The sequence below is a fragment of the Hypanus sabinus genome, chromosome 2, assembly GCF_030144855.1.
Source record: "Hypanus sabinus isolate sHypSab1 chromosome 2, sHypSab1.hap1, whole genome shotgun sequence".
NCBI classification, from domain to species: Eukaryota; Metazoa; Chordata; class Chondrichthyes; order Myliobatiformes; family Dasyatidae; genus Hypanus; species Hypanus sabinus.
Window position 1 is genome coordinate 33882159 of NC_082707.1, and position 23470 is coordinate 33905628.

General features: G+C 42.8%; 1 protein-coding gene across 1 annotated transcript in view; it reads right to left on the reverse strand.

Annotated features, from left to right (window-relative positions):
• Nucleotides 1-23470, reverse strand: part of LOC132404528 (multiple epidermal growth factor-like domains protein 6) — a 413466-nt gene that overhangs the window by 15101 nt on the left and 374895 nt on the right. Inside the window, exons 28-31 of the mRNA XM_059988705.1 lie at nt 21024-21152; nt 18107-18235; nt 11747-11878; nt 10403-10531 (exon numbers count right to left, since the gene is read on the reverse strand). Coding sequence (XP_059844688.1) covers nt 10403-10531; nt 11747-11878; nt 18107-18235; nt 21024-21152 — 519 coding nt within the window. The remainder of the gene's footprint in view (nt 1-10402; nt 10532-11746; nt 11879-18106; nt 18236-21023; nt 21153-23470) is intronic.

Genomic DNA, 23470 nt, shown 5'->3' on the forward strand with positions numbered 1-23470 from the left:
TGAGGGTACAGAGGAGGTTCACAAGAATTATCTTGAGAATGAAAGGGTTAACATATGAGGAGCATTCGATAGCTTTGGGACTGTACTAACTGGAGTTTAGAAGAATCATGGAAGGTCTAATTAAAACCTATCAAGTATTGAAAGGCCTAGATAGAGTGGATGTAGAGAGTGTGTTTCCTACCATGGTGGAATCTAGGACCAGAGGGCATAGCCTTAGAATAGCAGGACGTCCCTTTAGAAAGGACATGAGGAGAATTTTCTCTAGCCAGAGGGTAGCAAATCTGTGGAATGAATTGCTACAGGCTGCTATGGAGGCCAATTGATTGGGTATATTTAAGGCGCCATTTGATTAGTAAGGATGTCCAAGTTTATTTACTTGGTGATACAGTGCGGAACAGGCCCTTCTCACCCTTCAAGCTGTGTTGCCCAGCAACCCACTGATTTATGGGACAATTTACAATGACCAGTTAACCTATACCACTACATCTTTGGATTGTGGGAATAAACCGGAGCACCCAGAGGAAACTGACACACATACTCGAAGGAACATTGGAATTGAAATCTAATGCTCTGAGCTGTAAAAGTGGGTTGAGAGGAATTATGAATCAGCCATGATTGAATGGTGGAGCAGACTCAATCGGCAGAATGGCCTAATTCTGCTCCTATTCTATGGAAGATACAAGATGGATGTAGTTATCAAAATTAGCTAACTTACTGGGGAAGCAAAGTTTGAAGAACAAGTTAGAGTCATACCGGGTGAAAAGGAGGCCTCTAAGTTCACTAAGGCCACCCTAACCACTTGGCACCCAGTTACACTAGTCCTACTCTGATCCAGTGTGGTTTTCCTCCCATATTTCCATCGTCCTTTTAGATTCTACCATTCACAATTTGGAGGCCAATTAACCAACCCGCACATCTTTGGGCTGTGGGAGGATACCAGAGTGCCTGAAGGGAATTCATGTGGCCACAGGCACAATATATAAATTCTACACAGCATTTGGGAGCATTGAGCTCAACTTTGTACTTGCAATACTATAGCTCTGCTCACTATCGATTAGCAACTGAGAAAGGAAGAGAGAAAGCCCTTTGATGGATATTGTGTTCCATTGGGCAGAACTGAACTCAAGTTGCCACAGGAAATTTTTGAAGCAATCCACCAGTAATTTTCATTTACAAATTGATCCTTCCCGCTTCACGAGGAGAAGGACAGCCAGTGCCTGGGAACACCACAACAAGCAGGCTCCCCTCCAAGACCAATAATGTCCTAACTTTAAAATACTGTACATCACCATTCTTAAACCATCACCAGGTATACATGCTGGACAGCACCACACAAGAGCATTCACTAGAAGGGCTGTTGTGGTTTGGGAGCTGCCTCATCATCACCTGTTCAAGGCCAGAGAGAAATGAGGGATGAGAAAGAGATGCTGCTTTGGACTGCAGTTTACACTTCCCTTAATGAATAAACATAGAATTATGAAGCAATACATTGCAGAAATAGACCAGCCTAGTGGCAGCAGGGACCACCAAGCACATACGTTTACACCAATCCTGCCCAGGCCCATTTTATTCTCCCCAAAAACTCCCTCCAGACTCTATCACTCACATATAGAGGCAAATTAACCTCTTGATTTTGAGACAGATGTGGAGAACTGAGCACCTGAAGGAAACCCACATGGTTACAGGGAAAACAGAAACTCCACAAAGACCGCATCAGAAGACAGGACTAAACTCAGTTCACGGGAGCTGTGAAGTCATGTCACTCCAAATCAGTGGTTCCCAACCTGGGGTCCACGGACCTGACAGTTACTGGTAAGGCTCCATGGCATAAAAAAATGTTGGGAAGTCCTGCTCTAAATTAACTTGAATTTTTGCTGAGTTATGAAACAGCCTGGAATCTGTGGTTGTAATGACAGCAAAACCATCAAAACTCTTGGCCGTAACTGCATACAACTGATAACCTCCATTTCCAGAAATTTGACCTATAATTTTCCTAGAAAAGCAGCTTCATTTGTAAAAGATTGAGTTAGTGAAAGGGGAACTGGTTCAGCTGTTCACGTGTCAGTCGTGCACTGAAATTCATTTTAAGACACAGCACAGTGTCACAGAAACTTTGTAAAATCTAGCATCATATCACAGAGTGATTGGAAACAAGATGGCAATGAAAAGATGCACATTGAGTCTTGCTCACGGGATCTGCCAACCTCAATTTCAATTAGACCGGGGGTCGGCAACCCGCAGCTCCGGAGCCACATGTGGCTCTTTTACGTCTGTGCTGCAGCTCCCTGTTGCTTTGGGAAATAATTGGTCGGTATTTAATTAAAATGTATTTTATGTTAGTTTGTTAGTTTTTGAAATGTAATTCTAAATTTGAAGATTATGGTGATCTTGTACAATCTAAATAAGACGTTGTGGCGACCCATTTCCTGACACATCCGAACCGGCTCACAATTAGCCAGCGTTCAGGCTAAGGGAGATAGCCTACGGGGGTTTGTGAGTACGTGTCTTTTGCAGCATCCACGCCCATGGGGGGCGGGTTGAGGGAGGCTTAAAAGCAAGGCTGTTTAGTTCGAATAAAGCTATCTTTGACTGCAGTTTACTGACTGCGTGTAGCACACCGCTACAACGTGTTTTTATCGCTGGCTGTCCAGAGGGGAGGTGCTGAAACGCTTTGTCGTGTGTCTGGAAGAAGTGAAAACTTTCCTGGGCAGCAAAGGGCTCACCTTTCCTGAGCTGGAACAGCCAGAGTGGCTGGAAAAGCTACACTTCATGGTAGACATGACAGCGCACCTGAACACGCTGAACACAGCTCTTCAGGGGTAAGGACGTACAGCCCTGCACATGTTGGAGGATGTTTTGGCATTCGAGCGCAAGTTGACAGTGCTTGCCAGAGATTTACAGAAAGGCACATTGTCTCACTTCCCCAATTTGAGAGAGTTCAAACAAGGTCACGACATGATAAATTCGGAGTATTTACATTCTGCAATCATCGCAATGCAAACATCGTTTGGGAAACGCTTCTGTGAGTTCAGAGAGGAAAAAAACACATTATCCTTCCCGGTCACTCCTCTAAGCATCGATCCATCCCTACTGAATACGACTGCATTGTCAGGTGTGAGTCAACCTGACCAAGTATGATAAATATTTTAATTGCCTATTATTTTACGTATATTCATATGTTTTCATTGTTCAGTGAAATAGTCCTTTTATTTTTCAGGTTGACAGCTGGCTGACGTTATTTTTGGTTTGCTGCTGGCGGCAAATTTAAGTTTGTCGTTTTTCATAAATACAAGAAGGACTCAAATAGACGTTGAGTATTTTACTTAAAAGTAACCTTCAACCCAACGTCTTTTTTTCGGAGTTCAAAATGTTTTTGTTGCATGCAGAAATGTAATTTCGTTTTCTCTGCAGGAGTTCATCAATTTCATAAATGCAACACATTATAGTTTGTTTATACATAGCATAAAGGCAAAACAAAACGTTGTATGCAGTGTTATTTCATTTTAAATGTCAAACGGGTTTTGCGGCTCCCAGTGTTTTCTTTTCTGTGGGAAACGGGTCCAAGTGGCTCTTTCAGTGGTAAAGGTTGCTGACCCCTGAATTAGACCATAAGACTATAAGGTACAGGAGCTGAATTAAGCCATTTGGCTCTTCATGTCTGCTCTGTCATTTCATCATGGCTGATCCATTTTCCCTCTTAGCCCCAAGTTCTTGCTTCCCTTCACCCCCCATATCCTTTCATGCCCTGACCAATCAAGAATTTATCAACCTCTGCCTTTAATATAAGACCATAACATATAGGAGCAGAATTAGGCCATCTGGCCCATCGAGGTGGCTCTGCCATTCAATCATGGCTGGTCTTTTTTTTTTCTCCTCCTCAGCTCCACTCCCCGACCTTCTCCCTGTAACCTTTGATGCCATGTCCAATCAAGAACCTATCAATCTCTGCCTTAAATACACCCAACGTTCTGGCCTCCACAGCTGCATGTGGCAAAGAAGTCCACAGATTCACCATACTCTGGCTAAAGAAATTCCTCCTCAGCCCCAGTCTAAAAGGATACCCCTCAATTCTGAGGCTGTGTCCTCTGTTCTAAAAAGCCATCTTGTAGGCAGTCTAGAAATTCCCCTTCTTGGAATCCAGCACAACCCTGATTTTCCCAAACTACCCACATATTGAAGTCCCTCATGGCTATAGTAACATTGCCATTTTGGCATGCATTTTCTAAATCCTGTTGTAACCTGTAGACCACATCCTTACTACTGTTTGTGGTTCTGTATGTATCTCCCATCAGGGTCTTTTTACTCTGGCAGTACCTTAGCTCTGCCCACAATGACTCAATACCTTCTGACCCTGTGTCACCTCTTTCTAATGATTTAATTCATTTTTTACTAACAAAGCCACACCACCCGCTCTGCCTACCTTTCTCTCCTTTTGATATTCTTGGACTTTAATCTCCCAGCTATAATCTTCTTTCAGCCATAATTCAGTAATGCCTACAACATCATACATGACAATCTGTAACCGTGCTACAAGTTCATCGACCTTATTCCGAACACTATGTGCATTCAACTATAAAACCTTCAGTCCTGTATCCACCTTTTACCTTGCAACTCATCCCGTTGACTGCAACTTTGCCCTAGCATCAGTCTCTCCTTGCTGGGAGTCTCACTACACATTGCCTCTGTTTGTAAACTGACTACCTCTTCTTCAGCATTATCACTGGTTCCCATCCCCCTGCCAAATTAGTATAAACCCACCCAAAAAACTCTAGCTAACCTGCCCAAAGGATATTGGTCCCCCTTGGGTTCAGGTGTAACCCATCCCTCTTGTACAAGTTGTACCTTCTCCAGAAGAAATCACGATTCATAAGTCTGAAACCCTGCCTCCTCCACCAGTCACACATTCAGCTGCCAAATCATCCTGTTCTTATTCTCACTGGCAAGTGGCACAGGCAGCAATCCAGAGATTACTACCCTGGAAGTGCTGTTTCTCAGCTTTCTACCCAGCTCCTAAAATCTCTCTTCAGGACTTCCTCACCTTGTCTATCTATGTCATTGGTGCCATTGTGCACCAAGACTTCTGGCTGCTCACCCTTGCCCTTGAGAATGCCATGGATCTGATCCAAGACATCCCTGATCCTGGAACCAAGGAGGCAACGTACCATCCGGGTGCCTCGATCGCGCCCACAGAACCTTGTCTCTGTTCCTCTGACTAAGGAATCTCCCATCAACACTGCAGTCCTCTTCACCTTTCTGCTCTTTTGAGTCACAGCACCAGACACGGTGCCAGAGACCCAGTCACTGTGGTTCCCCCCATTAGGTCATTCCTCTCAATTGTATCTAAAGTTTCTTTTTGAGGAGACAGCCTCAGGAGTACTCTGCACTAGCTGTGCATTTCCTCTCCTCTCCTGACGGTCACCCAGTTACTCGTCTCCCGCAACCTCTGGGTAACTACCACCCAGTATCTATCCCGTATGAGTCGAAGGTCATCAAGCTGCAGCTACAGTTCCTGAATACGTTCTCTCAGGAGCTGCAACTCTGTGCACCTAGTACAGATGTGTTTATCTGGGAGACTGGAGATCTCCCAGACTTCCCACATCCCACACAGAATAGAAGATAGTACTCCTGGAGCCATTCTCAGTGAACTACTATGCCCTAATAGTTGAGGAACAAACAAATAGGTACAGAGAAAGAGTAACTTACAAGACAATATACCTCGCACCCAAGTCTGATGTCACCTAAACCTGATGAGCCAAAGCCACTCTAAAGAGTGACCCCACTCCACTTGCACTTGAATTATTTTTATTGGCCCTTTCTAATGAATCCCTCTTGCTGATTGGTCGTTCCTCAACTCAGAGAAACTGCTGCGAAACTCTGCCTTTAAAAATTCAATTACCGTCCTGATTAAAAAGTAGTTCTTTTTACACATTCCTAATGTGGATTGTCCAACTCTGAGGAAACTGCCTCGAAGCTCTGCTTTTTAAATCTTGAGCACGGACCCGACTGAAAGGTAGCTCTTTTCACACACTGCCTCTTGCTGATTGGTTGCACTTCAACCAAGAGTAACTGTCGAGAAACTCTGCCTTTAAAATCTCTGTCACCTTCCTGATCAAAAAGTAGCACTTTTTACACAACCCTGATGTGGGTTGTCCAACTCATTGTCCAATTGGTTAAATATGAACGATGCTTCAGTGGTACTCCCTTTACTGATTACGACACCTTTTTTAAAGTCAATTCTGAGGTGCCTTCTGCAACAACCAGCCCATCGAGCAGCCTGCAACAATGAGGTCACCTCGGTCAGACCACTGCATAGTGGAATGTCAGACAGAGGGCAGAGTGTCTTTCCCACCTACTGCACATTTTCCCTCATTCCATGACTACCTTTTCTGCAGCTATACTGTAGCTGCCTTGGGGGGATCATACCAATATCTCTAAACCTCTTTTCTGTGACTAACACAGCAACCACATGGTAGTTGGGACTGCCCGTGTGTCTCTTAGTGGGGAGCACACAGTTACCATTTTACTACATGCAGATCACGTGCTGCTGTTGTTACCAGATCATTGGCACAATTTTACATCTTGGCTGGGAGATTCAAGCGGTCAAAGGCACCCTAGGCAGCACATGGTCAGAGGACCAAAGGAAGATGTAATCTTCTTGAGACTCATGTCCAGACATGGGGACTTCCATTCAGTGACACCATGCCTCTCCACAAGATGTACTGTCGCAATTTTTCCAGGGGCAATCCACACAGATTCAGTGATTTAATTATAAACTTTAACGCTCTATGTAGTCTGAATAGCTTAACGCAGTTCCTTTGTCGTGTGCTCTTACCTCCAAACTCTGAGAACTGGAAATAGAAGCAAGTCATTCTCACTCCAAGGGACCCCTACAAAGCAGCTATCTTTACATTCTTTTCAGCAACATAATTTGAACACATTCTTAATCATTTTTAAAATCCAACTTTTATGTTTACTTATTTTTCAGATGAACTGATGCTGCTACTGTGCTGAATTTCCTGAAGATGGCACCAAATACAAAGACAAGTCCGAATATGGGACAATCAATGCTCCAGTGACTTCACCATTGCAGACAGCTTTTATTCTGACTCAGTGTTAAGCGAATTGTTAAGTAATGTAATGCTAACTCCAGGCCACGGGTACTTCAGCAGCTGGGTTGAATTCACCTCATGATGCTAGACTGGAATTCTCTAACACATGATGTCTGTACAGGTTTTATTAATATGAGTCCAGCAGATAACCCTGAGCAGATAGATTATTACACTGTGCTATTTTTGGGCACAGAATATCATATCTAATAATGAATTTAACATATTATCTCAGATTTTGCAAGGAAGTATCTTCATACCCCCACATAATTGGGGAGAGTTTCTCATATAGTTGTGACCAACTTTCAGATATTTACGCAGATGTAAAGATCCTAACATTGCTGTCATTTACTGCATTCTGTTATCCCAGCACGATTCCAAGACAAGGAGTACAAGGAGTACAAACTTACTGTTATTCTCCACTATACATCCCTGCCATATAGAACTAGACCTGGAGAAGGGAAGATAATCCCTTGTACTCTAAGCAAAGGAGATAGGTATTGTGGGAATTAAATTCCATTGGATTTTAATCTGCTGGAGTACTTCCATGGTGGATGGTTGATATGAGTTTGATTTCAACATTGTAGGGAAATTTGGATGGGTACGTGGATGGGAGAGGTATGGAGGGTTATGATCTAAATGCAGGTCATTGGAAATAGGCAGATTAATAGTTTGGCATGGATTGTATGGGTTGAAGGGACAGTTTCTTTGCTATAGTGTTCTATGACTCTATAAATGTTGTTAAACGTAGTTTATCTTCAATTTTTTAAAAGAAGTTTTATTGGTTTCTGATTGGTTCTGAAAGTCAAACTTGTTCAAAGTTGCCGACAACCTTGACAGTTGTGAGTGGATAAGGGGCTATGGTTTCACTGGTGGGCAGTTGTGACTTCTTCTGCATCAACTGTCTCTCATACTTCTACCCATTCCCCACATCATTTCTGTGGTTAACCTTTGCTGAACCTCTCAGCTGAAGTCTCCTGCCTTCTCCCCATATCCCTTCATGTTCACTCAAGAATCTATCAACCTCTGCCTTAAATATACATAAAGAAATAGCTTCCATGGCTGCCAGTGGCAAAGATTTCCACAGATTCACCACTCCCTGGTTAAAGAAATTCCTCCTATTCTACTCTCCATTCTATTCTGAGGCTGTGTCCTCTGGTCTTAGACTGTCCCACCTTAGGAAACATCCACTCCACATCCGCTCTATCAAGGCCTTTCACCAATTGATGGGTATCAATTAGGTCACACCTCATTTCTTCTGAATTCCAGGGAATGCAGGCCGAAAGCCATCAAACGTTCTTCATATGACAAGCCATTCAATCCTGGAATCATGTTTTTGTGAATCTCCTTTGAACCCTCTCCAGTTTCAGCATATCCTTTCTAAGATAGGGGCCCAAAACTTTCACAATATTCTAAGTGAGGCCTCACCAGTGCCTTATAAAGTCTCAGCATTACATTCTTGCTTATACATATATTCTAGTCCTCTAGAAATGAATGCTAACATTGCATTTGCCTTCCTCACCACAGACTCAACCTGCAAATTAACCTTTACAGAATGCTGCACGAGGACTCCCAAGTCCCTTTGAACCTCAGTTTTTTGTATTTTCTCTCCATTTAGGAAATAGTTAATGCTTTCATTTATTTTATCAAAGTGCATGACCATCATTTCCCGGCACTGTTTTCCATCAAACACTTTGTTGCCCATTCTCCTAATCTGCCTAAGTCCTCTGTAGGTTCTCTACTTCCTCTAAACTACCTGCTCCTTCACCTATCTTCATATTGTCTGCAAGCCTTGCAACAAAGCCATCAATTCCATCATCCAAATCATTGATATAGGACATAAAAAGATCAGTCCCAACACAGACCCCCGCGAAACACTACTAGTCACTGGCAGCCAACCCACTCTTTGCCACCTGCCAATCAACCACTGCTTTATCCATGCTAAAATCTTTCCTATAATACCATGGGCTCATAGCTTGTTAAACAGCTTCATGTGTGGCACGTTGTGAAAGGCCTTCTGAAAATCCAAGTACATAACATCAACCAATTCTCCATTATTATCCTGCTTGTTATTTCTTCAGAGAATTCTAACAGATTTGGCGGACAAGATTTTTCCTTGAGGAAACAATGCTGACTACAACCTATTTTATCATGTGGTCCAATTACCCTGAGACCTCATCCTTAATGATCAACTGCAACATCTTTCTAACCACTGAGGTTGGACTAACTGGCCTATAAACTTTCCCTTCTTTTGCTTCTCTCCCTTCTTGAAGAATGGAAAGACATTTGCAATTTGCCAGTCTTCTGAAACCATTTCAGAATCTTGTGATTCTTGAAAGATTATTACCAGTGCCTCCACAATCTCTTCAGCCATCTCTTTCAGAACCCTGGGGCGTACACTATCTGATCCAGGTGACTTATCTACCTTCAGATCTTGCAGTTTCCCAAGAACCTTCTCTCTGGTCATGAAAACTTCACGCATTTCATGACCCCTGACAACTGGAACTTCTATCATACTACTAGTGCCTTCCACAGTGAAGACTAATGCAAAATACTTATTCAGTTCTTTCACCATTTTGTAGTCCTTCATTACTAACTCTCCAGCATCATTTTCCAGCAGTCACTTCTCTTTTACACTTTATGTATTTGAAGAATCTTTTGGTATCCTCTTTAGTATTATCGGTTAGCTTACTTCTGTATTCCATCTCTACCTTCTTAATGGCTTTTTTAGTTGTCTTCTGTTGGTTTTTAATAGCTTCCCAATCCTTTAACTTCCTATTATTTTTTGCTCTATTATATGCTCCCTCTTTGGCTTTTATGTTGCCTTTGACTTCTCTTGTCAGCCACAATTGTGTCATCTTTCCTTTAGAACATTTCTTCCTCTTTGGGATGTATCTATCCTGTGCCTTCCAAATTGCTTCCAGAAATTCCAGCTGTTGCTACTTTGCCATCATCTCTGCCACTGTTCTTTCCAATGAATTCTGGTAAAAAGCTCACTGGACATTACACAGAGGAAAATTTACCCTGTGTCCAGTCAATATTATATTCAATTTGAACCTCCTAAGGGCATCAACACAGAGATAGCTTCACAAGTTATGTAAAATATGAGATGTCAGGATATTTGATGTTGCAATGGATACCTTAAATAAACATACCTTGGCTCAATCAATACATCAATGGAATGTTTTCACTATAGCACAATTACTTACCAAAAAAAAAAAGTTCTGGTTTAATTTCAGCCACTTGCTATTCTCCTAAGTGATTTTTCAATGATGCTTAGGGCTTGTATAACTCACCAATCATGCAATCAGCTCCAATAAGTCCAGGTGGACAGCTGCAGGTTCCAGTTACAGTGTCACACCGGCCTTCGTTCTGGCACTTGCATCTCTCTCGGCAGTATGGGCCATAGGTTCCCTCTGGACATTCTGAAGGGCAAAAGGTTTAATTTCCCTTTTCTTAGACACATTCAAAAAATAAATGCAGCACAAACAAGAAGCTGGAGGAACGCAGCAGATCAGGCAGCATCCATGGAAATGAACCAACAGTCGACATTTCAGACCGAGTGTCCTGAAGAAGGGTCTCAAGGTTCAAAAGGTCGAAGTCCAAAGTACATTCATTATCAAATTATGTATACTATATACAACCTTGAGATTCATCTCCTTACAGGCAGCAAAGAAACCATATAGAGCCCAGTCAAGAGAGACCGCCAGACACCCAAAGTGCAGAAAAATAAGAACAAATTTTGCAAACAATAACAGTAAACAAATAACACTCAGAACTGAAGTTCACAGCCACAAACCCAGTACATCACCACAGCCAGTCCAGGAGCCTATTAGATGCAGCCATAGTCTCGGTTCAGCATAGAAGCAAGTAAACCTTGTGACCAGTGAGCTGAACACCAGCCCAAAATGTCGAATATTTGTTCACTTCCATAGATGCTGCCTGACCTGTTGAGTTCCTCTAGCATATTATGTATATTGTTTTGGATTTCCAGCATCTGCAGAATTTCTTGTGTTTTCAATAAATAAATCCTGCTCCTGCTGGCTATTTTGTGAGTCACTAAATTATCTTCAATAATGATGACTCCAATATCTCAAACTGGATGTGGAATTACAGCTCAAATAAATTAGCTGTACAGTGATCACAAATTAGTTTTCCCCTAAGGCATACTCAACACTCTGTAAACGTTTGTAGCTGGCCTGAGAACTTTTTACCCAATAAAAATATGTAAAAGACATTAAAGGAAAGGCTTCTATAGTGATTGGTTTATAACGAATGCTGGACAGCCGCAGACAGACGTTATATAGCTGATCATTAGGTGTCTATTCAAATGAGTTTTACAAATACAAAATTACTAATGAGAGTGTTAACACACAGAATTAATAACTATATTAGCTATTTAAAATGGTCTGTTTATTTTAAGTTAATATTTTCTTAAAAAGTAATTTATAAAATACTAGAGCGATATATAAGAATGAAAATTCTCTTTGGGTGGATTATTATAAGAATGAACACTTAATGCCTTCATTTTAATGATTTTGCAAGCTGATTTTTACAATCTAAAGCAAGACCAGAGGATGCAGAAACTGACAGGTTCCTGCAAAGCAGCGATGAATTCTGCAAATAGATTGAATACATACGAAGATCACATTGGGCCCCATGGTAGCCAGGAAGGCAGGTGCATCGGCCAGTGACAGGGTGGCACTCCTCATTCACTCCTGAGCACTGGCACACCTGGTTGCAGTCCTGTCCATAGGTGCCTGGAGGACAACCTGGAAGTCAATACAGAGGAAGGTCAAAGTTCAAAGTAAATTTGATATCGAAGTATGTCACCAAACTCTACCTCGTGATTCATTCCTTGCAGGCATTCACAGTAGAACAAAGATATACAATAGAATCAATGATAAACTACAAATAAACAAAAATCAACTATTGCACAAAAGACAAACTGTGTAAATAAAAACAATAATAATAAAAATAAGTAAATAAATACTGAGAACAGGAATTGTAGTGTCTTTGTAAATTAGCCCATTGGTTGTGGAACCAGTGCAGAATTGAGGTGAGTGAGGTTATTCACTCTGATTCAGGAGCCTGATGGTTGTATGGTAATAACTGCTCCTGAACCTGGAGGCGTGGGACCGCTCCTGTATCTCTTTCCTGGTGGCAGCAGCAGGAAGACAGTATGGCCTGGATAGTGGGGGTCCTTGATAATGGATATACAATAGTGCTCTTTAGAGATGTGTCCAATGGTGTGGAGGGCTTTGCCTGTGATGGACTGTTGGAAATGCTCTCATGTTCTTTATAAAACATCAGCATTAGTAAGAGATTGGCTAGCAGAGGGTCAGCCATAGTCATATTAAAAAGCAGAGCAAGACGGAAGAGCCTAGGGGCCTACTGCGATAGCTTGTGTCCTTGTAACAAAAAGGAGTCATAGTGTCCAAATAGAAAGCACCCAGAATCATCATTCTCTGAAAACTGAGTGCATAGCAGATGGGAAATATGAGGTAGATGATGGTAAGTATTACTCACCAAATGCATTAGGTTGCAGCCAGACGTGGGAATAAGTTGAGAATTGTCTAGTTAGTGGGTGAGCTGCAGAGTCTTAAGTGGATTTTACACTGCTCTACAGTTTTGGTGGCTAGTCATTGACTGCATGTTCTGGGCAAAATGTCAACTACTGTCCAATGTTAGAGGGACAATTAGTGAAAATTTAAATATTAGGAAGATACAGATAAAGGTTAAATGTACATATATAGAAAATAGCCCTTTAAGCTTATTCCACCATTCAAAGTAATCAGTTCTGATCCTTTATTTCAATACCCCATTCCCATACACTCCCTGTACTCCTTGATGTCTTCCGTGTATAGCAATCTATCTCCCTTCTTTTTAAATATGCTCAGTGACCTGAACTCCACCACATTCAGTGGTAAAGAATTCCACAAGCTCCCCGTCTTTTAAGCGACAACATTTCTTTTCATTTCTGTCGTACAGATCCTCAGAGTGTGACCCCCCATTCTAGAGATCACCAGCTAGGGAAAACAACTTCCCTCTAATCCTGTTTTTTTAGCACTGTAGGAATCTTTTTTACATTTCAGTGGGATTCCCTCTCGTCCTCGATCTAATTTCTCTTCAAATGGGAATCCAGCCATCCCAGGAATCAGTCTGGAGAACCCCTAGGGCTGGTATATCTTTATTACACAAGTAAATAAGAACACAAGACTCTACTTCCACAGGAAGAAAACTGAATTTGGGATGAAACATTTGACCCTCACCAGTTTTTATTGATGCCCCATAGGAAACATCCTGCCTGAATCCCCATCATGAATTGGTATGGCAGCTGCTCTGCGGGAGACCACAAGAAACTGAGGAGAGTTGTGGACATCACAGAAACCAGCCTCCCCTCTGTGTACTCTGTCTGCACCTCTTGCTCCCTTAGTAAAAGTAGCCAGCATAATCAAAGAACAGTATACCTTCATCCCCCACCCAGATGGCCTCGAAGCTCTTCGCTTCTTTTTGGATTCCAGACCTAACCAATTCCCCTCTACCACCACTCTCCTCCATCTAGCGGAATTAGTTCTTACTCTCGATAATTTCTCCTTTGGCTCCTCCCACTTCCTCCAAACCAAGGGTGTAGCCATGGGCACCCATATGGGTCCCAGTTATGCCTGCCTTTTTGTTGGCTTTGTGGAACAGTCCATGCTCCAAGTCTATACAGGTATCCGTCCCACTCTTTTCCTTCGCTACATCGACGACTGCATTGGTGTTGCCTCTTGCATGCGTGCTGAGCTTGTCGACTTCATTAACTTTGCCTCCAACTTTCACCCTGCCCTCAAATTTACCTGGTCCAATTCCGACACCTCCCTCCCCTTTCTTGATGTTTCTGTCTCCATCTCTGGAGACGGCCTATCTACTGATATCTACTATAAGCCTACAGACTCTCACAGCTACCTGGACTATTCCTCTTCCCACCCTGTCTCTTGCAAAAATGCCATCCCCTTCTCGCAATTCCTCCGTCTCCGCCGCATCTGCTCTCAGGATGAGGCTTTTTTTTTCCAGGACAAAGGAGATGTCTTCCTTTTTTAAACAAAGGGGCTTCCCTTCGTCCACCATCAACTCTGCTCTCAAACGCATCTCTCCCATTTCCCACACATCTGCCCTCACCCCATCCACCTGCCAGCCCACTCGGAATAGGGTTCCCCTTGTCCTTACCTACCACCCCACCAGTCTCCAGGTCCAACATATAATTCTCTGTAACTTCCGCCACCTCCAATGGGATCCCACTACCAAATGCATTTTTCCCTCCCCACCTTTCTGCTTTTCGCAGGGATCGCTCCCTACGCAACTCCCTTGTCCACTCGTGTCCCCCCCCCCCCATCCCTTCCCACCGATCTCCCTCCTGGAACTTATCCTTGTAAACGGAACAAGTGCTACACCTGCCCTTACACTTCCTCCATCACCACCATTCAGGGCCCTAGACAGTCCTCCCAGGTGAGGCGACACTTCACCTGTGAGTTGGCTGGTGTGGTATACTGCGTTCAGTGCTCCCGGTGTGGCCTTTTATATATTGGCGAGACCCGACACAGACTGGGAGACCGTTTCGTGGAACACCTACGCTCAGTCCACCAGAAAAAGCAGGATCTCCCAGCGGCCACACATTTTAATTCCACGTCCCATTCCCATTCTGATATGTCTATCTGTGGCCTCCTCTACTATCAAAATGAATCCAAACTCAGGTTGGAGGAACAACACCTTATCTACCGGCTGGGTAGCCTCCAACCTGATGGCATGAACATTGACTTAACTTCCATTAATGTCCCTCCTCCCCTTCTTACCCCATCCCTGACATATTTAGTTGTTTGCCTGTTCTCCATCTCCCTCTGGTGCTTCCCCACCCCCCTTCTTTCTCCTGAGGCCTCCTGTCCCATGATCCTTTCCCTTCTCCAGCTCAGTATCACTTTCGCCAATTACCTTTATAGCTCTTAGCTTCATCCCACCCCCTCCGGTCTTCTCCTATCATTTCGCATTTCCCCCTCCCTGCACTACTTTCAAATCTCTTACTGTCTTTCCTTTCAGTTAGTCCTGACAAAGGGTCTCGGCCTGAAATGTCGACAGTGCTTCTCCCTATAGATGCTGCCTGGGCTACTGTGTTCCACCAGCATTTTGTGTGTGTTGTTTGAATTTCCAGCATCTGCAGATTTCTTCGTGTTTGCTCAAAGAACAGTAACTCTCGCTCCTCCCACCCATCACACCAGACATTCTCTCTCCTCTCCTCTCCCATTGGGCAAAAGATATAAAATCCTGAAAGCATGTACAACCAAACTCAATGACAGCTGCTAGCCTGCTGTTGTAAGACTACCGAATAGACCTCTAGTATGATAAGTTAGACTCTTGACCTCACAATCTACCTTGTCATAGCCTTGCACCTTTATGTCTTCCTGCACTGCACTTTCTCTGTAAATGTACATGATATTCTGCATTTTCAAATTGCTCTTGCCTTGTATTACCTCAATATACTGATGTGATGAAATGATCAAAACGTATGACACGCAAAACAAAGTTTTCACTGTATTTGATACAATAATAAGCCAATTTACCAATTTCATATATGTCCTGTAGGTGAATGCTGCTTACAGGGTGCCATGTGCCTGTGATGCTGCTGTAAATAAGCTTTTCATTACTCCTGTGTATACATATACTTGTTCCTCTGTAAGGAATTTGTACATTCTCCCTGTGTGATTTCTCTGGGAGCTCCAGTCTCTTCCCACGTTCCAAACAGACATATGGGTTAGTAGGTTAATTTTTCACATGGTGTAATTCCGCAGTATGGACTCATTGGGCTGGAAGAGCCTGTTACCGTGTTAAATATGACAATGAACTTGACTTTGATTTGTAGTAAGGAATCTTTGCTTCGGTACTGAATGTTTTGCAATGAAGATCAACATGCTTTTTGCTGTTTTAACTGCTTGCTGCATCTGGATATGTGCTTTCACTGACAGATGCACAAGGGCATGCAAACCATTGAATATAATTTTCCAATCCATCATTGTTTAAATAATATTTTGCTTTTCCGGTTTTGCATCTGATGTTGATGACCACATTTATCCATATTACACTGTATTGGCCAAATATTTGTTCAGTCACTCAGCTTCTCAAAATCACCTCAAAGAGCCTATACCTCACTCAGAGAACCAGTTAACTTCTCCAATACAATTTGTTGAATACTCTTTTCTTCAAATCTTCCTTCTCATTTGACTGCTTGTCCTCTGGTATTTCTGGGAATTTATTTGTGAATTTGTTTAATTACTCTGCCAATGTGAGTGGGGTAAGGAAAGAAGGGAGAGCCTTAGGCATTTTCACTGATGTAGAATTCAGGAATTGCCACCATCCATGACACCTTGGGTACTGGGTCCACTCTGAATGCCACATTACAGGGAAGACGTAATTGCACTGGAGAGGTTGTGGAGGTATATGAAAATATTGCCAGGATTCAACTGGGAATGATTGGATCACCAAAGATTGTTTTAGTTTACACTACATGGGGCTCTTGTGATCTTATATAATTTAATACAATGGGGTATAAAATTATGAGGGATTGTGGCATGTTGTAAAGAGGAATGATATATTTCCCTTTGCAGAGGAATTCAAAATGGGCAAAACAGAATTACATTACTTCTACATTCCAGTAGAAGTGGTAGAGGCAGGTTCGGTATTATCATTTAAAGTAAAATTGGATAGGTATATGGACAGGAAAGGAATGGAGGGTTATGGGCTGAGTGCGGGTCAGTGGGACTAAGTGAGAGTAAGCGTTCGGCATGGACTAGAAGGGCCGAGATGGCCTGTTCCCGTGCTGTAATTGTTATATGGTTATATTGTTATAAATGTACCACAGCTCTGAGGGGCCGAAGGAGCGGGAGCAGCCCCCTCCTTCTGGAGAATCGCAAGATCGCTATTAATTCAGGTCTCGGAAGTGAGAGACAATGCAACGTTTTTGGCCATTGTTCTTAGAGGCACCTGTGTGACGTGCATGTCCCTGCTACGTGACAGCTACCATGGATATGGACACCCTCGGGCAATGCGGGGGTGGAGATTGCATCACCCTACTTTGATGGACATCTACAACTCTGCAAGTAAAGATAAAATCGGACGGCAGGAGGCGTTACCGTAGCGATGCACCAGAAGGACACCCTCGCTCAGTGCTCCCGGGAGAGCTGGAAGCCACTCAACGCCACGTGTGCTCCTAACTCCTTTTCCTGGGGAGCGGGTGGCTGATACTACCGAGAAGGACTTCGAACTAACAACGGGGCAACAACGTTCCCCTGATTTTACGGAGTGGCTTCATAAAGACCCAGGCAAGTTTTTTTTCATTTTTCACCGATCCCTCTAAAACACGTGAAACCCAGCGATTCCCCGAAAGGCTAAAGTCTGCAGACTTCTGAATGACTTTTATATTTCCAACGGACAATATATTATCCCCTAGACAACAGCCGAGATTACTTCTTAATGATGATTATTACTATACCCGCGCTTTAGATTGAGTATTGGTGATGTGCATTATCTGAATGTTTGTATTAACCTTACTTTTGTGCCCCTTTATAAATAAAAACATTTGAAAATAGTGACATCAGACTTCAACGGACCTCTCTATCTTTGCTGGTAAGTTATCCAGTTATGGGATATGTAACAATATGGTTAATTAAAAAGATTAGAGAAGAGATAAGGAAATATCTTTTCATTTATAAAGTCTTGAACTCATAGTCCACAGGGTGGGAAAGGCTAAATCACTTATCACATTTGGACATACTTGGATGAGTACAGTGATCTACAGGGTTACAGAACTCGTGATAGAATGTGAATTTGACTGGGTATTTCTTTTTCAACGAGCGCAAGAAATGCCAAATGCCCTCTGATTATTTTTTTGCTGTATATTTTCTACAAAGTTTACAATATCTGTATCGAGGAGTGAAAAATTTGGCTTTCAGCTGTTTGGATTAAATTCTTACTTTCTTCACAACCATTGCCTGTGAATCCGACAGGGCAACCGCACTCTCCAGTCACATGGTTACACGCAACGCCTGATGGGCAGTCACATCTCTGGTCACAGTTGTCTCCATAGTAACCAGGCAAGCAGGCTGCAGGAGACATAAGACATGTGTTAGAGGATCTCTACTGAATCAGAAACTTTTATCCTTTAGTAAGTAACTTCAAAAGGTTCGTAGCTATTGATACGACAGCTGCAAAATGAAGTAAGTTCATTTCAAGCCACTAAGCATTGGGATTTTTAGGCTTTTAAAAACACAGATAGATGAGGAACAGAGTGTACCTTCCTTTAAAAATCAGGGATCCTCATGAAAAACCACTCCCTACTGGATTTTTTCTTCTTGCATTGTAAATGGGCATGCCACAGAAAATTTCAGCAGTGAAACAATGGCATTTACTGATGAGTTGGAAGAAAGCCACCCGTTTCCCACCTCCCTTCACTAATGTCAGTGGCCAGGACTCGTTATGAAAGGATTCCTGCTTTCAAGCAAAAGGCACCAAAATAAGGAGTAAAAATTCCAAGTTCTAGTTATTATTATCAATAATTTACAAAGGATGAGTAAACAATTGAAACCTCTTGCTCATCGTCAGCAAAACTAGAGAGCTGATTGTTAACTTCAAAAAGGGGAAGGAGGCAAGCATGCACCAGTCCTCGCTCGGACAGAGAATCAGCAGCTTTAAATTCCTGGGTATTAATAGACAGGATGAACTGTCTTGAGCCAGCACACAAAGGTAATCATAAGGAAAGCTCACTAGTGTCCTTACTTTCCGAGGTTACAGAGGTTCAGCTGGACACTGAACACTCTGACAAACATTGGCAGAAAGTATTCCGATTGGCTACATCATGGTCTGGGTTGACAATTTGAATATGAGGAGCATTTGATGGCCCTGGGCCTGTACTCACTGGAGTTTAGAAGAGTGATGGGGATTTACATTGAGCCCTACCAAATATTGAAAGACCCAGGTAGAGTGGAAATAGAGAGAACGTTTCCAGCAGTGGAAGAGTTTAAAACCAGAGGCACAGCCTCGAAATTGTAGGATGTTTCTTTCGAACTGCGAGGAGGAGGATTTCTTTTCACCAGAGGGCGGTAAATCTGTGGAATTGATTCTGCATTTGGCTGTGGATGCCAAGTCACTGGGTACATTTGAAACAGAAATTTGATCGGCTGTTGATTAGTAATGGTGTTAAAGGTTATGGAGAGAAGGCAGGAAAATGGGGTTGAGGGATAATAAGTCAGCCATGATCAGATGGCAGAGCAAACTCGACGGGTCAATTCTGCTCTTATGTCTTACGATCTTATGGAATGCACAGGACTGTAAGAAGCTGCAGAGAATAGTGATTCTACCCAACACATCAAGGGAACGTCTCTCCCTGGGTATTATACTGTTTCAGGGAGGCAACACATCTATTATCAAAGATCCTCACCATCTTTTTGAAGCTACCATTAGCCAGGAGTTACAGAAATCTGTATTACCAAATGACTAGGTTCAAGAACAATGATTTCCCTTCAAACATTCAGAACCTGGCCAACCGTGATGCTGCTGCAAGGAAGTTTTTTGTCGCACCTGTGTATACATGTTCCTGTGCATACGACAATAAACTCAACTTAAGACAGGCAAGATTAAAATAAAAAACATGAAATTTCACTAACATGATTGAAATAATATGCTGGTGTCTTAAAACACCTTTACATTTCAAGATAATTGTTTAACGAAGCTATGATGTACGCAGGGCCAGAGAACTTGCTGTATGTTAATTCTAGCTTGTCCATTACAAACTTAAGCTCTTTTTTTTAGGCATCCGTTAGTCTCAAGAGACCATAGAATTGCGCCTTGGAAAGTTTCCAGGATGCAGGCCTGGGCAGTGTTGTATGGGAGAATGGCAGTTGCCCATGCTGCAAGTCTCCCCTCTCCATGCCAGTGATGTTGTCCAAGGGAAGGGCAAGGGCCGATACGGCTTGGCACCAGCGTTGTCGCAGAGCAATGTGTGATTAAGTGTGTTGCTCAAGGACACAACATGCTGTCTTAGCTGAGGCTTGAACCAGCGACCTTCAGATCACTAGACCAATGCCTTAACCACTTGGCCACGCACCAACACAAAACTCAACTACACACAGAAAAAAATTCATTTTCTAGATGAAATATAGTGAGAATAGTTCATGAACATATAACCTTCAATCAGTTTACTGATTACCTGATGATGAGAGGCATAAATAGAGTGGACAACCAGTGTCTTTTTTCACACAGCAATGCTAATACATGACAAGTATAATTTTAAGATGATTGGGGAAAGCATGCAAAGATATCAGAGACAGGTGCTAATGTGCATAGAGCACACTGCTAGGATGGTAGTAGAGGCAGACACATTAGGGAGATTTAAGAGACTTAGATAGATACATGAAAGAAAGAAAAATGGCCAAAGGTTCTGTGCTGTTCTATGTTCTCTTGTCAGCATTGGAGAAAGTTACGGAATTGAATAGCCCATGGAGAAGCACTGAACTATTGACAGAAACCTCAGCATTTCCACATCCAACTATGTAGGCACAAAAATCCCAAAGATGGTGCCAGCTCCATTGTGCAATGGTAGGAAAAGCCAATAGCATCATAATGATAAAATCCAGCTCTGTACTGTATATGACATGGTAATGACAGCATCTTAGATTGTGTTCACTAACAGATCTTGGTGTTTGGATTGTGTACTTCGTCACTAACAGGCTAATATTACCAAGAGCAGTTGTTGTAAACCATAACCACCATACTATGACCGCATATCCAGTCACACTCTCTGTGGCCTAGACAAACATTGCTCTATTGTGAATGTTGCTCTGTAATTTGGTAACTGGGTCTCACACTCTGCGAAGACCCGAAGTCAGTACTTACGTTTGTCACATCTCTTCCCCCGCCAGCCTTGGGTGCATTGGCAGGCTGCTGTCTCATGATGACAGGAAATGGCATTTTCACACTCGCATCTTTCCTCACAGTGTTCTCCATGGAATCCTGCTGGGCAAGCTAGAAGGCCAAGCCAGATATTGGTTCATGAACAGTGGAGACAAAGCAGTTTCAATATTAGCACCACAATACATCAGAGGTTAATTCCATTTAGGCATAGGAACAACGTGTTGAATTGGTGATACTACATACAGTATGTACTCCCCACACACTGCTCTTGAACCTGGTGGTATGGGACCCAAGGCTCTTATGCCTCCTGTCAGACAGCAGCAGTGAGAAGCGGATGTAGCCTGGACCATGTAAAATTTTATACAAGCTGCTGAATTCACATGTGTCAGTCTGCTATTGCCTCCTAGGCTGAGCTATACTATAAAAGGAAATGAAGAGTCCAAGTCCCAAGGAAGCCTGATGGAGAAACTGAACCCCAAACGAATTGAAGCCTGGCATGTGTTGTAAAGGGCCACTGGAAGCAGATGCACAACCAGAACTGCCAATGATATCACTCAGTATCACCAGTTGTCAGGCAGGCTGACCCACCTGAATCCACAGCTGGCTTTTACTGCCTGTAGGGGTGGCCAAAGTATTTCCAGCACATGATAAGGGCAAGATGGCTGGGGAAGAGTCAATCATGGTGTTAATCCCATCACAGGTGGTCGAAGACTTAGTGAATGAGATGAATACAAGTTTCCCTAGTACAGAAAATGGACACTAATGGGAACTAACCTCTCCTTCATTGACTCTCTCTACTTTTCCTGCTGTCTTGAAAAAGTACTTAACATAATCAAAGATAATTTACATAACCCCACCCCAAGCATTCTCTTCTTCTCCCTTCTCCCGTCAGAGAGATATAACAACCTGAGATCATGAACCACCAGACTCAAAGACTGCCTTTATACCATTGTGCTCAGACTTTTCAATGGACCTCATGTACTTAAAGATAAACTTCTCATCTCTCAGTCTACCTCATTGTGGCCCTTGTACTTCATTTGCCGAGCTGCACTGCACTTTGTCTGTATCAGTGTATTCTGCATTCTGCTTTTTTCCTTTTGTGCTGCCTCGGATACTTACGTATGGAATAATCAATTGGACGGCATGCAGATAGAAGTTTTTCACTGTCTCCCCATATATGTGTCAATAATAAACCAGTTACCAAGTATTGTGTAGGCCGGGAAGATTTAGGAGCACAGAAATAAAGAACTGCTCAGTTAAAGAGTGTGCGGATTTAGATTAAGGGAATCAGCATAGTACGCAGACTGAAGGGAGATTGTTAAGAGTGACTGAAGTTAGTGTTATTGAGAAATTCCTTGATAAGAAGTAGGACATTTTGCTGAGGAAACTGCCAGTTAGTGTGACAAAGCTGCAGAGAAAGAGGACTTTTAAGGAGAGCTGCATGGGTCCATTGGACTACCGGTTACCAGTTGTGCAATAGAGCCTTTAATCTGTCCAGTCAAGATTCAAGATTGTTTAATGCCACTTCCTGTGCACAGTGGTAAGGAGGACAAAGTAATTGTTACTCTGGATCTGATGCAGCGCAAAAAGAAAGATAAAGAACATGATAATAACAAAAAACACAGACAATAAATATAAATACATGAGATAGCTTATTTGCATAGATTGACTGTGTGTCCGTAAGGTGACACTAGGATGTACATAAAGTGACTGACAGGAAATAATAAAGTAGTGGTGCAGGTAGTGGGTGGAGGTGTTGGTCAGCCTTACTGTTTTTGAGTCTGGTGGTCCTGGTGTCAATGCTACCTCCCTGATGGGAGTGGGGCAAACAATCCATGAGCAGGGTGGGTGAGATCCTTCATAATGTTACTGGCTCTTTTCCAGCACCCTTGTTGATGGAGGGTAGGCTGGTGCCAGTGATGGACTGGGCGGTTTTGATTACCTGCTGTAGGATCTTCCTGTCCGCCTCACTGCAATTTCCATACCAAGCAGTGAGGCATCTTGTTAGGATGCTCGACTGCGCATCTGTAGAAAGGCATCAGTATGAGTGTACAAAATCTAGCTCCTTAGAAAATAGAAGCATTAGAGAATTGTTTTCACTGTGCAAGATGTGGTTTGGGACACTGAAAGTGATGAGTCCTGGCGAAGGGTCTCGGCCCGAAACGTCAACTGCACTCTTTTCCAAAGACGCTGCCTGGCCTGCTGAGTTCCTCCAGCATTTTGTTGACTGTGATTCGCAGGGGTTTGAAACTGCTGCAGTTTCCATAGCTATGCCGCCAGTGTAAAGAGGAGTGTGAGTTCTCCTGAAGTTGATAACTATCTCCTTTGTCTTGTTGACATACTGAAAAGGATATTTGCCTGGCACTAGGCCTCGAGCTCTTTACCCTCCTCTCTGTAGGCCGTCTCATTGTCGTTGGTGATGAATCTCT